Below are 13,424 nucleotides of genomic sequence, written 5' to 3' on the forward strand. Positions count from 1 at the left end.
GTTTAAAAAGCTTCTAATGCCAGTTCATAAACATCTTCATTTACTATTGGTGATTACATGTGAATAATATGTTTATACTGTTCTTTATGGAAAACAATTTCAACGAGTCAACGCTGAGAGCACAATAGGCAACCCTCACCCTGAGCGCCTCAGCGTCCTTCCCTAGACAGCAAGAAGCCCCCTCCTCTGTCCCAGGGCTGCCTAACTTCCCCTCTTCCCCCACTGTGGCTCTTGGGCAAAGCATCCTCTATGACCATTAGTCCTCATCGGACAAGTTCTGGTCCAGGGGGTAAACCATGAACATCACATCTGGTCGAGAGGGGACACAGGGATGGCCTGGACGCACAATCTCAAAGCCCAAGAAGCTGAAGGTCTTCAGGAGTGGAGCTGCAGAAAAGAGTGTAAAAAAGGATTCTGGTAAGAAACAACAAGGGTAGGCTCAAATCAAGGGAAAACCCAGAACAAAGATGGAATAAGTAAGCACTAGGCCTTTCCTAAATTTGGACACTCTCAATCCCATGATCTCCCAGGGTTTGTATGTCAAACTCAGGAGCCCCACCTTACTAAGAGCCCCCTTTTCCCCTCCCCAGCCTGGGCAGTAGGTCTCAAGCTGCTCTGCCCCGTCACCTCTGTCTTCCCGGCCCTTCCTGAAGCAGATGAAGACGTAGTTCACTTTCATCTTCTCTTCAGCAAACTCTAGCAGTGCTAACAATCTGCAAGAAGCAAGGAAAACAACTCAGGCCCACTGCCCCCTCTAAACTTCAGCCTCACCCCTCTACACCCCACCCAAGGCTTTCCTGAGGCTTACAGCCAGCACTGTAAATAGGGAAGCTTCAGGAAGAAGGTTTCTATTTCAAGACCTCAGGAGCCCTGAGTTCAGAAAAAAATAAACCACAATCCCTAAGAAAAATGTCACTGAATTCTCTCTTCCTGGAATAAAGTTTCTTCATCTGAAATTAACACTAACCAACTTAACTAATGCAGTTCACAAGAAAGTATGGGACCTAGGAAGAGAACCCAGTTTCTCAGAGGTCCTCCAAAGTTGCCAAGTATAATGGTGACCACCTGCTGCTGAGAGGGACTTTGGGCCCTAACACTTCCTAAGAGGATTTGCTCAAGAGGCCGGAGCCACTCAAGGGAACTCCATTCTCAGGACTGTTTCTTCCACAGCTGGGTGTGCCCAATCCAGTGAAATCCCACTGTATCTCTGAGCTCCTGGCCTTTGAACTGTACCATTATACGATGGCTCAAGGGGAATTTGATGTCCACTGGGGTGATTAAATGACAGGAATTTGGTTAATGTGATAATGATCCGCTTTCATTATAACAGGCCTGTTTTACTGGCTGAAACTAACCTGTTACAAAATGGTATCTGCTTGGGCAGCCGAGAGCTAGGGGGAAGGCTAGCCATCTGTTGTCTCTAGTAAGCATACGCCCTTCTCTAGAGCAGGCTTCCTGCCCTTCCCCAGCACTTGCTCCTTACCCTTCTTTGCTCCCATCAGCTAATAATCCATCTGGGATTTCTACAAACAGGCTCTGGCTGGACAGGACTGCATCCCAGGAAGAGACCTTCACCTTGGTGACCTCATACTGGAAGTGGACGATGTGAGGTTTTCCATCGTTCACAGGGAGGTCCTGGGTCACAGTGAGCTTCTCGTCCTGGGAGGAGATCAGGTCAGAGGACCAGGTCACTACTGCTTCTGGCCACATCAGAGGCTCCCTAACCTAGGTGGTGTAAGGAGTCCTCTTGGGCCAACCTCAGGGTAGCACGGGATAGAGGGCACGCTGAAAATGTAGAGCAGCATGCTGGCTAAATGGAGCCATCGGGCACTGAGACCACTTGGTGTCAGCTAAAAGCCAGCATGATGGGAAGGGAATATTTACCGAGCATCCACCAGATGCCAAGTCCTGTACAAAGTACTTTCCCATTTTTCAATCACCACAACAAGCACTTGAGGTAGGCATCAGTATCCCCACTTTAAACGTAAGATACTGGGGGCCCAGAACAATCAAGCAACTGACTCAAGGCACCACAGCGAGTAAATGGGAGAGCTGAGATTCAAATCAGGTCTCCCTGACTAAAAGCCCATGCTTATCCCGCCAACACCACGTTCTTTCCCTTCCTTCTCTGAAAGAGAAACATTAGAAACAAATGAGGATGTTCATTAGGGCTTAGCTGGAGCACAGGTCAACCCAAGCTGGCTTCCAGGTGGCTGCAGAGTCCATGATGTCTCCCCTGCCACAGTCTCAAGAGACCAGGACTCAGCTGCCCTGCTACCCTTCAATGCCAGTCTTAGAAGTTAAACCACTTCTGGCCTCACAGGAGATTAAAAGGCAGCAAAGGGCTAGCTGCCCCAGCCCAGATCACTCTCGGGACAGACTCCCAGGGTTCTCTATAGCTCCTGTGCTGTGCCCTATGCTGCCAGGGTGATGGATGACTGAGATGCAAGGTGCCCTCTCCTTACCACCCACCCCTGCCACTGCCCTGCCCCATGCCCCCCAGACTGGTAAGGGACAGAAGTCAGAATGCCCGGGAGTCGAGGCCAATGGGAAGACTCCTCCTGGCCCTTGGTACTTCTCAGGAGAAAACTGAGGAGCAGCACCAGGCGAGAGCTCTTGCATTCTTCCACTCACTGTTCCCCCCGGCCCCCTTTTCTTCCGCCTCCCACTCAGGGCCCAGAACGAGCACTAAAGTGCTGACCTAAGCTGAGAAGATGGCAGGGTGTTTGCTTGGTGCTGATATCCTCCTGGTACTCCCCAAAAGCCTCATAGCAGCCTCAGTTGAAAAAGTCCTCCCCAGTCCCCCTACTGGCCTGGCCTAAGACTCAGAAGACTAAGGAGAGTGATCACTGCCCTTAAGCAGATGCTCAGCAGTGTCTGAGAAGCGCTGCTCCAAGCCTTCCACCCCACAGTCCTTACCTTATATATTAGAGCTGAGAGAGAAGGATCCCTGCCGCCCCCTCGCCCACCGGGGATCTTCGACAGTGGGTGAGGGGCATCAGGAGCACCACAGAGGCCCCGGAACAATGTGCCTGCAGCACTGGAGCTGGGGACAGTTACTCAAAGGCAAAATACTACTGCAAGAGATAAAGTGAGACAGTAAACACAAAGTCTTGAAGATTTAACTCAGCATCCTGCCCCACCCCTGCCCTGGCTCTCCCTAAACAAGTACTCCCTCAACAACTGCCCCAGTCCTTCCAGCTACAGCTCTCAGAACTACTTCTCTCTCAAAAGGCAGGAACCCATCCTACAGAGGCACAGAGTCCCAGAAGGGCTCAGGGTCAAGGGGATAGGTCTGACCAAAGGAGCCCCTGTCAAACATCAAACAAATCTCTGTGGTACCGGCAGACCTTGGGAAGAACCAGATGCTGGCTTGCCTAGTAGGCCTAGAGGCCCAGACCCCCACCAGCCCCTTTCCTTACCCTAACAATGTCTCAACAACCTCTGTGGAAGAATCACAAAGCCTACACAATCACTTCGGGCTGGAGAGGCATATGGGCCTCAGGAAGTCACATGGGCTGGATACGGAGTCCCTGAGGAACTCCCAAGGCCACTTTTCCAATGATGGCCTCCCTGATCTGAACAATGGAACTAAACAAGAAATCACTTACCCAAATACCTCTAGGGTCAAGAACTGAATCAAATCCAGGGATTTGGCTCCTGGAGAGGAGATGCACTATAGTACAGAGTATTATGATGGCATCTGAGTTAGTCCCTGGTGTGCCACCAGACACAGGGTTGCCCTTCTTTGCTGGAATCTGACCTGGGCATGGGAGTTCAGGTAATCCTGATGCGATTAGAATGGACACTCAACATGGATATATTGCCAGCATGGTGGTTGCTAGGAGGAAGTATACATGCCAGGACCTGAGTAAGGAAGCCAGTTATCAGATGGATCACAGAGGGTGAAAGGCTCCTAAAGGAGCTCCCTGTCACCTTCAGGTGTGTCCCCTTTACTGGCCACCAGGATTTTCAGGTGGACCAAACAGGGCTCCAAATCTACTCCACTCCTTCTCTGAATCCAATTTACTGGCTCTTTAGGCTGAGATGTAGCTCACTCCACAGGCGAAGAGCAAGTGAAGCAAGGAAAGAGAAAAACTGCATTTAACACCATGACTCAGCAGCAAGGCCTGGCCCCAGCACACCAGCCTCAGGGCAGATGGAATGTAGTGGGTAACATACATGGGAAGGTGCTGCAGTGGGGTGCTGGGGCCAGCTCACCTAATTGTTCACATCTCTTCCCAGCTATAGTTGCATTTAGTGATGGCATGTTGGTTAGCTTGAGCCAGCCATAGGGGGAATATTTAAACCACAGAAAACAGCAAATGCTATAAATCAAGACCTTTTTTCCCTGAAAACCCTTTGTAAAATGTTGAGAGGCACCATTCTGCACACTGTCCTTTGCTTTACGTTGCATGGCGTGCCAGATTTGGATTTTTCGCTTAGGCTCAGAACAACAGAACTAAACTCACACCTAATGTGGCAATGGTACAGTAACCAGAGGCGCAGCCCACTGAGACCCTCCATACTAAGAGACCTACATGAGCATTCCACCTGAGACAGGAAGTCCAAACCCATCACTGCTATAGCTCAGCTCCTCTGTTCTCTCAAGGACTTCAACCAGGGGCCTGAAATCACACTTGGAAATTTCACTTGGAGATGGAATTCCCAGGCAGTGTCAGTGGGCCCGGAGAAGCACCAGCACCTGGGGATTAACCATGTGCCCGGCCTTGGGCCTCCTCTGGAAAGCCTCAGGGCATCCCATCTCCCCTACTCGGCCTCGCCTCACCGACAGCTAGAGCAGAAGGAGCATGAGAGAGGACTGTACTACAGACTGTTCTTAAGAACAGGACTTATTTTCTGCTGGGGGCAATGAGCTGTTAACCCCTTCCAAGGGGTGGGGTGGGAGGAACTGGGAGACTGGGATTGACACATTATTGATACTAGGTATAAAACAGACAACTGATGGGAACATACTGTATAACACAGGGAACTCTACCTAATGTACTCTGGTAACCTAAATGGGAGGGGAAGCCCAAAAGGGAAGGGATATGTATATGGCTGATTCATTTTGTTGTGCACTGGAGGTTATTAACACATTGTAAAGCAACCATACTCCAATAAAAAATTAAAAAAAAAAAGAAGAAGAAGGGCTTTCCTGGTGGCGCAGTGGATAAGAATCCGCCTGCCAATGCAGGGGACACGGGTTCGATCCCTGGTCCGGGAAGATCGCACAGGCCACGGAGCATCTAAGCCTGTGCACCACAACTACTGAGCCTGCGCTCTAGAGCCCGCGAGCCACAACTACTGAAACCTGCACGCCTAGAGCCCGTGCTCCACAAGAGAAGCCACCGCAATGAGAAGCCCGAGCACCGCAATGAAGAGAGCCCCCGCTCACCGCAACTAGAGAAAGCCCACGTGCAGCAATGAAGACCCAACACAGCCAAAAATAAAGATTAAAAAATTAAAAAAAAAAATCCCCCCCTTCCAGTGTGCTAAGGGACAGAATAATAAGACTGTCCAGGCCAGAAAAAAAGGAAAACGAAAGTGGGAGTTTCCCCAAGTAAAGGCACCCACACACACCCCACATGGGACAGTTCCCTTCCCATTCCCTAGTGACCACCTTCAGGCCTCTGTTGAGGTTGCTGCAGGAGCACCAGGAAGGCTACACTGCTGGAGAAAGCTGCCTTGCTTGTATTGGTCAGTGGAGCTACCCAAGGACTGGGCAAACCTCTGGGGTAGATAGATGAGATGTAGCCTTGTATACCAGGAGAATTGCATGGGTTCACAAAACAACCAGATCACCAAGGCCCTAGCAGTTCTAAAATTCTGGTGCTAACTCACTTCCAAAGAAATTACTCCTCAATGGTCTCTAGATGGGAGAGCTACATTCAACTCCTGACCTGCATTCCAACCACCATCTTGATTCTGAACTAATTTTCACTTGCAAATAGCAGAAGCAATGGGGCCAACCCACTGAAAAGATCAGAATGAGGTGGGGTTTTTTTTTCTTTTTGATCCAGAATCCCCTTTGTCTTCCTAGAAATAATCCCTAGGGCCTGCCCGGTGTCCAGCACTAATCTATGAGGTCGTGATATTTCTGATGTCATGATCTCACTCCTCCTTCAAATAAAAATGCAAGTAGTCTATCCCACGGTAACAAATTATTTACTTCCCCACTCACACAAGGATCCTGGAAACTCTTTCCTCCCCCACAAAGTCTGCACAGAAAGCAAGTGTGTGTGTATTTGTGTGCGTGTGTGTGTGTGTGAGAGAGAGAGAGGGGGGTGGAAGGGTGTTTCAGGTCCCCAACCTGGCATCCAGTTCCAGTTCCCCAAGAGAAACAGCTGGTGTTTGGGATAAGCTTAGTAGACAGTAGATCACAATCAATAGTTACTTTAATCATCCATCATAATAAATCTGTTTTTAGTTACTTGCTATGCGAATGGCAAATTGCTCTCTTTCAAAAAATCCTGGCTGTCATTTCTGACATGAAAAGGGAAGGGATATGGGTACATATGTGGTGGTTAAAGTAATTCAGGGGCATATAATTGACCAGCAACGGCCTTCTCGTATCAGCTTTAGTGTTCAAAATGGTATTGTGGCAAAATACGCCACCAACCTCAATAGGAATCGTGAATCCTGGAGGAACTTAAGCACAAGAGAAAGTGGCTTTTAAACACAAGTCTCCCTGTCACAAGATCCAAGTCAGGTTAGGTTTCATATTCAGTTCAGTCATGTTTCTACTGGCTCCAATGCCCAGCTTCTTCCATTCCTCCCTCATATCCTGTTCACTGCGGGGCAGGCATGGTTTAATCTCTACCACCAAAGGATGATTTAAGAAGCTCAGTCTGGATGCTGAAAAGATCAGGCTGATTAAGGAGAATCAAATGTTATCAGACTAAACTCAAACATCCAGCTGGGCTGGCCTTGCTTCTGGAGAAGAAGAAAAAAATACCATGCTGGAAATGAGGGTGTCAGGTATCCAAGTCAATTCGGAAGATAGATGGGAGATTAGAGCCGACGTGTTAGTGCCTTTTATTTTCTCAGTTGCTATCAGACATGCCCTTGGAAACACTCCTCAGGATACATACGAATGCTACCAACTTACCACATCCTGCTGCCTCTAATTTAAAGTGTTCTGTGAAACTGCTGTCTGGAATGTCCTTAGCAGGTTATAATTTCATACGCTGGCTACAGACAGGCAGCGTATGCCACAGATGTATTCCTGGGGAACATTGCTGGTAAATCATATTTTTATAATTCAAATCCCATTTTTAAATCTCTAGGTGCTTACTATTTAAAGAAGGTAACCTAAAATCTCTTGAGAAAATAAAAGATCTCCTGTTAAAGAAGCACTTCCAGTTGACTTTATGTCAGTTTTGATTTTTATATTTAGTTTGCTCAAAGCAGAGTACAGCCTGCTACACAGATTTAATATAAAAGTAATTCTGTGGCTAACTTCCATTCAGCTACATTCAACAAATACTTGAATTCATATTCTCCTTGATATACTTTTGATCATGTTTCACTTGAATAAGTGGCCTGAGCTCATTATTCAAGCCTACACCCTTTCTCTCTGGTTTCCATTACCTGTTAGAGGAGGATCAGGCGGCCTTAGTATTACCTACCTTGTGGTATCAAGTGAAAAGACATAAAAACCACATTCCCAAGCATTCTATATTCATTCCCTTCTTTCAACCTCTTCTGACCCATTCCTGTCTCAGCCCTCCCTCACAGAACACTTTCTAGGGTGCCCTGACTTCCCTCACACGGGCTGCTTTTACTCTGAGACTAGGAAGGTCTCTGATGACTAATCCCTACGCAGCAAAGAGGGACCAATCCAGGGCTGCCATTGCAATTAGCTAAAAAGAAATAGGAAGAAAGGTGGGAGGTGAATGGCCACCTTCAGTCTAGTGTGAGCATACAGGCTGATCTCCAGCTGCCAATTCCCCTTCCATATGAGAAGGGGGCCTTGGTCAGATGCCAGGCATAAGTCATTTCACTAGGGCTGTTTGGTGTGCCAAAGGGTGTCTACTTGCTAAACACGATTATAAAATTATGATTGTAAAATTATAAAATGACATCACCACTCTGAATCACAGACTGAAAGCGAAATTGGGTTTTGGTTGATTTTCCACAAGAAACACACTCATGGTGGCAGCTAGATAGAATATCTGTGCCCCTGAGATTTGCTTATCTTGTTACACAGCTGATATTGGTAGATCTTCAGCCAAAGGTAGGCACAATCACATATGCTATCAGAGATGGGTAGATACCTAGGTGATCATGCTTTAAAATAGGACCTTGGGACTTCCCTGGTGGCGCAGTGGTTGAGAGTCTGCCTGCCAATGCAGGGGACACGGGTTCGATCCCTGGTCTGGGCGGATCCCACATGCCGCGAAGCAGCTATGCCCGTGCGTCACAACTACTGAGCCTGCGCTCTAGATCCCACGAGCCACAACCGCTGAGGCCCACGTGCCTGTAGTCCACGCTCCACAACAGGACAGGCCACTGCAATGAGAGGCCCGTGCACCGCGGTGAGGAGTGGCCCTCGCTCGCTGCAACTGGAGAGAGCCCGCATGCGGCGACGAGGACCCAACACAGCCATAAATAAATTAATTAAAAAATAAAATAAAATAGGACCTTAATTTTTCATTTCTAGTACCTCAATCTAGTTTGTATAGTACTCTCATCACCCAGTTCCAGCCTCTCTTCCCAGGACAGAATTACCTCATTGTTTATACAATATCAAAGACCTAGAAAATTTTCTTAAGGCTTATCTTATACAAAGCATTTTACTATGCTGCTGCTAACCAGAAACTACCTTGTTTTGTTCACTTCAAGTAACAAAATTCTTGCTCACCTACCTGGCCGTTTCTGGTCTATAGATTTCAATTAGGCTTCACAGCCTTCCAAATCATGGCGCCAACTTGAATCAACACTGTGTATTGTTGTGTATCCCATTCAAAAAAGGGATGAATTACTTTTTTTTTCCCTAGAAATAAACATACATAACATCCCTCTACCCCACTCGTCAGTCTCCTTTTTTTATATTTCTAAGCTGCTCTGGGGCTAAATTTGGATTTCCTGCCAGTGAGGAATTACTATTATTAGTCCACACAGCTTTCTGAAGCATACCTCCAATTTGGGGGGATTCCTGACTATGCTAGGAGTGTCTCTCTCTATGGGATGGCCTTGAAGGCACATCAAAGGAAAATCTGTTCTCCCTACCACTCCACAACGACAAACCATAGTGCCAGTAAATAAGGAATAACCAAAACCAAATTCTTAGAGGGAGAGACAGAAATTCCATTACCCAGGGAACCATTCAGTGAAGATGCTCAGAGCAGCTATGATGTGCCATTGTGCCCGGGAAAACCACCTGTGGAACCAAATACTTCTCCTCAAAGCCCATCAGACACAGACTAATTATAATTAAGGGTATCAAGCCAGAGCAAACTCTTCTCCACATACTGTACTGTCACAAGGTACTAAGCAAGCCCTAGACAGAGACTATCTTCCTGACCCTACAAATCCAGGGAGAGAAAAGGCATGAAGCTTGATTTACTTGGATTTAAACCTGTTGTTCAAAAACCATAATAAAAGTTCTGGTACTGTGTCTTCTTCCCTCCCCCACCATTAGTAATTTTGACATTTTGCAAGTACTAATCAGAACAAAACTGGAAAGGAAGACCCTTGTTTTCAAAACATACTGCAGGCTCCTCTGCAACTATTTCTTCCAGGAAACCAAGCTTCCACCTCTTGAGTATTTCACTGGAGCCAGGGAAGCTGGAAAGCCCATCCCCCACCGAATGGGCCCTAAACTCCCAGCCAGCTCACCCCTCTGTGGATACAAAACATCAAGAACACTGACTGGGAAGAACATCCGGCTCTTAATCGAAATCCTTAGTTAGGGCCCTACCAGGATTCCTTTTAGAAAGTTAGGTGCAGGCCTGAGGAGGCTCGGAAACATGCTATGGAAACAAGATTGCCATAACTCAAAGAAACCAGACACCCTGCACACCCCACCCCACCCCCAGGCCAAAGTGGAGGAGCCTGATCCCAGGCCTTGCTCCTGCCCAGGCCCTGGCAGGTCAGCTGGCTCCTCCCTTCACCTGCCTTTCATACAGCCAAGCCCCTCAAATTACCAACAACCTAAGCAGAAAGAAAAAAAAAAAAAAAAAAAAAAGCAAGGGCTCTGGAGACAAGCAAGCCTGTTTTGCCACTTAGGAATCTGGAAGGAATCTTCATAGTTAAGCGAACCCAACTCTCCCTTTTTCACATGTAAGCAAACTGGCAAGGCCAGAACTAGAATTCAGGTCTCACACTCACAGTCGGTGAAAAGACCCTTACGTGTTGGTCCTAAGTGCTCAACTCTCAGGGCTCGGCCTGCAAATGACTTGGCACCTAGACCAGTTCAGTCTGGAGGACTCCAGAGAAGGCCTGCTGAGACCACACCACTTTCCAAACCCCACTGCAGAGACAAAAACATAAGACTAGAAAAGAAAAATCCTTCTCACAATGCCCTGGGATTTCCTGTAGGTTCCTCTGCTTCCCTCCACCCCTGCACTTCATTATGCCCCCCTCATACCTGCACTCTATCCTCAGCACACACAGCCTTCTTTACCCCAAGTAACACCTTTTGCATCCAGTACCATCCAAGTATCTAGCCACTTCCACCTCCTCAGCTCCAGAGGGACTGGTTTAGAGAAGATGAAATAAGTGGGGACTGCAAAGGGGGATGGACATGGAGAGTCTTGGAAAAGGAAAAGAGAGCAGCAGAATACGGCTGCAGGTAAAGAGGGCTTGGGAGGTGGGGTTAACGGGTCAAACAGGACTATAACAAACCAGGAAATGAGGAGTGAATTTTCTTTCTGCATGTAAAGAAGAAACAGGTGTGGGAGCTAGATAAGAGTCTTAAGAAATAAGGGAAGAAAATGGTTAATGGCTGAGAACAGAGTTACTTGAGGTAGGAGAACTGAAGAGGCTGTTGCAGGTATTTTGGGTATTTCTGGATCGTTCCTGGGAAAGACTAAGACAACACCCTTTTCCGCAGAAAAAGGGCTGACACCCACTAAAGGAATATGATGGGAAGGGTCTTCTGGCAGGAAGGGAGGGGAGGCAGTGTTTCTCAACCCTGGTTGCCCATTAGAGAGAGCTTCGAAAATGTATACTAATAACCGGCCCTACCCTAGGCTAATTACACCAGATCTGTGAAGGGGGGCCCAGGTGATTGATTTTTCACATGTGTACCTAGGGTTGAGAAACAAGAAAAGCTGAGCAAGAAAAGCTGAAAACCCAGCTGGAATATTTAAGAATGGTGCTGTTAAAGGAATGGGAAATGGCAAGTTAGAAACCATTTTTGTGAGAAGGGAGCCCAAGTTTGAGAGGAACCTTGAGTGGTACTCAGAGCTCTGTGTGAAGAAAAGCAATTAGGAGGGCTATGTTTGTAAGAGGAACCAAAACCCAGTTTTGGATAGGCCATGGCACAATTTAAGGAGGATTTTCAGGGAATGGATCTGCTTGCAAAACAATGTAGCCCAAGTGAGAGGCAGAGGCCATAAGGCCAAATCTGGAGACAAAGGATCTGGTGTGGGGAACTAATGAGCTTCAGACTCATTTTGGAGGGAGCAGCAACAAGTCTTGGGAAACAATGAGGAAGAGAATTAGAACCCAAATTCTAAATAAAAGCCATTCTGATGTATAAGCAGCAGCTGGGGTTAAAAATTATGGGGAATCAGGAAATTAGGAAACAGTTTCACAGAAGAGTTTGGGGCAGAAATATGGGATATGTTGGAGGGAAAGATGCATGACAAGGACTGCCTCAGAGAAAACGAGGAGAAGTGGAGAGAGGAAAATTGAATCATGAATTCTGCCTAGTTTGGGCAGCGGGGAAGTATATATGAAGCAAGTTTAGAAAACTACTGGTGCTCAGTTTCAGAAAGATGTGCAGCTTTTCTCTCCAATCAATGGGGGAAAGCTGGGTTCAGGTTTTGAGGAAGGACACTTGCAAAGGCCCGGTAAGCCGAGTATGGGGACTAATTTGAAAGCACTGGAGGTGCAGGGAAAGAGGGTAGGTCTTCAACAGAAGCAAAGTGGGCTGAACTCTGTGATCCAATAGTCTAGAGATGGGGCTCAGTTAAGATGGGAGGAGTAGAGTATAGATGAGAGAAAGTGTTTAAAGGGGTAGGAATGTTTAGAAGTGCGTTGGGGGGAACATCATGGAGGACAGGAATCAAGCCCAAAGTGAGAAATAAGAAGGATGATGTTGGCAGACCGGGAAAATGGGGCCTAATTGGGAAAGGGGTGCCGGGGGTGGGGGGAACGGGAGGGGAAAGATGAAGCTGGAGTGAGGGACCAAGGGGAGCACTGAGCGTCACGGCAAAGACTATTAGGCCTGACTGGGAGGGGGCGAGGGTGACAGGTGGGGGTAATGGGTCCAGTTGAGAACTGAAGGACGGAGTCTGACCTGGGGCGGGGGGGATGGGAAGTGATAAAAGAAGCGTCTGGTTGGAAGGTGCAGTTTAAATTAGAGGAGGGATTCAAAGGGAAGAATTTTAAGTGACTTAAACGAGCAGGAAGAAAGATTAGGGGAAGACGGGAAACAATTTGGGGAATCTGGATGAGAGCGAAAGCACAGTTTCGGGAAGGGGCCACCGTTCGGCGGGGCTGAAAGGAACTGGGGACTGGATTGGAAGACTGGGTCCCGGTCTTTGGGGGCTTCACCGGGCTGCACGCTCGGACGAGGGGGATGGGCCAGGCTGGAGGAAGGGGCGCTAAAGGACGGAGGGAGGCCCAGCTGCGGGGCTGAGGCTCGGACTGGGGTGGCTGAAGTAGGGAAGGGACCCAGTGGGGGCCGGATGGGGCCCCTTAGGAGGGGCGAGAACCGGCTGGGGGGTGGGGAGGAGGCCCTCTGGAGCAGAGGAGGGGAGGATGGGGGCGGGGAGCCTAAACCGGGCCGTTACCTGTCCTGGGTGTTTATCATCCTCGGCGGCTCTGCTCAGGGTGGGAAGAGGCGGCGCAGGGAGTGGGTAGGTGGATGAGTGGGCGGGTGTGGGGTCGCGCGCGCGCGCGGGGCCGAGCTCTGCGGGCTAAGTCCCTGTCAGGCAGCGGGCCCAGAGCCCTCCTCCTGCCTCAGCGAGCGCCTGCCTCCAACTGACCCTCCCCGGCCGCCGCCGACGCCGCTGCAACCGCCCCGCCCCCGAGTGCCTTATCTGCATAGCCCCACCCCAGCGCCGCGCGGTGTCCTGGGAAACTGGGGCCCACAACAAAGGGCAAAGCACCGCCCCACCGCCGCGCAGGCGCACCAGGGGCGGTAGGGGCCGTAGGGGCGGTAGGGGCGGTAGGGGCGGTAGGGGCGGTAGGGGCGGTAGGGGCGAGGGGCCGTAGGGGAGGGGGCCGGGCGGAGGTCCAGATAAAAA

The 13,424-nt window shown here is 48.9% G+C and overlaps 1 protein-coding gene across 1 annotated transcript; it reads right to left on the bottom strand.

Moving 5' to 3' along the window:
• Positions 1–256: 256 nt before the first annotated feature.
• On the bottom strand, positions 257–12,988 carry OAZ2 (ornithine decarboxylase antizyme 2). Its single transcript, XM_065901179.1, is given in 6 exon segments — positions 257–387; positions 628–713; positions 1,484–1,659; positions 2,920–3,000; positions 3,002–3,077; positions 12,969–12,988. Coding segments are annotated over 6 exon segments (570 nt in total).
• Between the last annotated feature and the right edge of the window lie 436 nt (positions 12,989–13,424).

The sequence above is a fragment of the Phocoena phocoena genome, chromosome 2 (genome assembly GCF_963924675.1).
Source record: "Phocoena phocoena chromosome 2, mPhoPho1.1, whole genome shotgun sequence".
NCBI classification, from domain to species: Eukaryota; Metazoa; Chordata; class Mammalia; order Artiodactyla; family Phocoenidae; genus Phocoena; species Phocoena phocoena.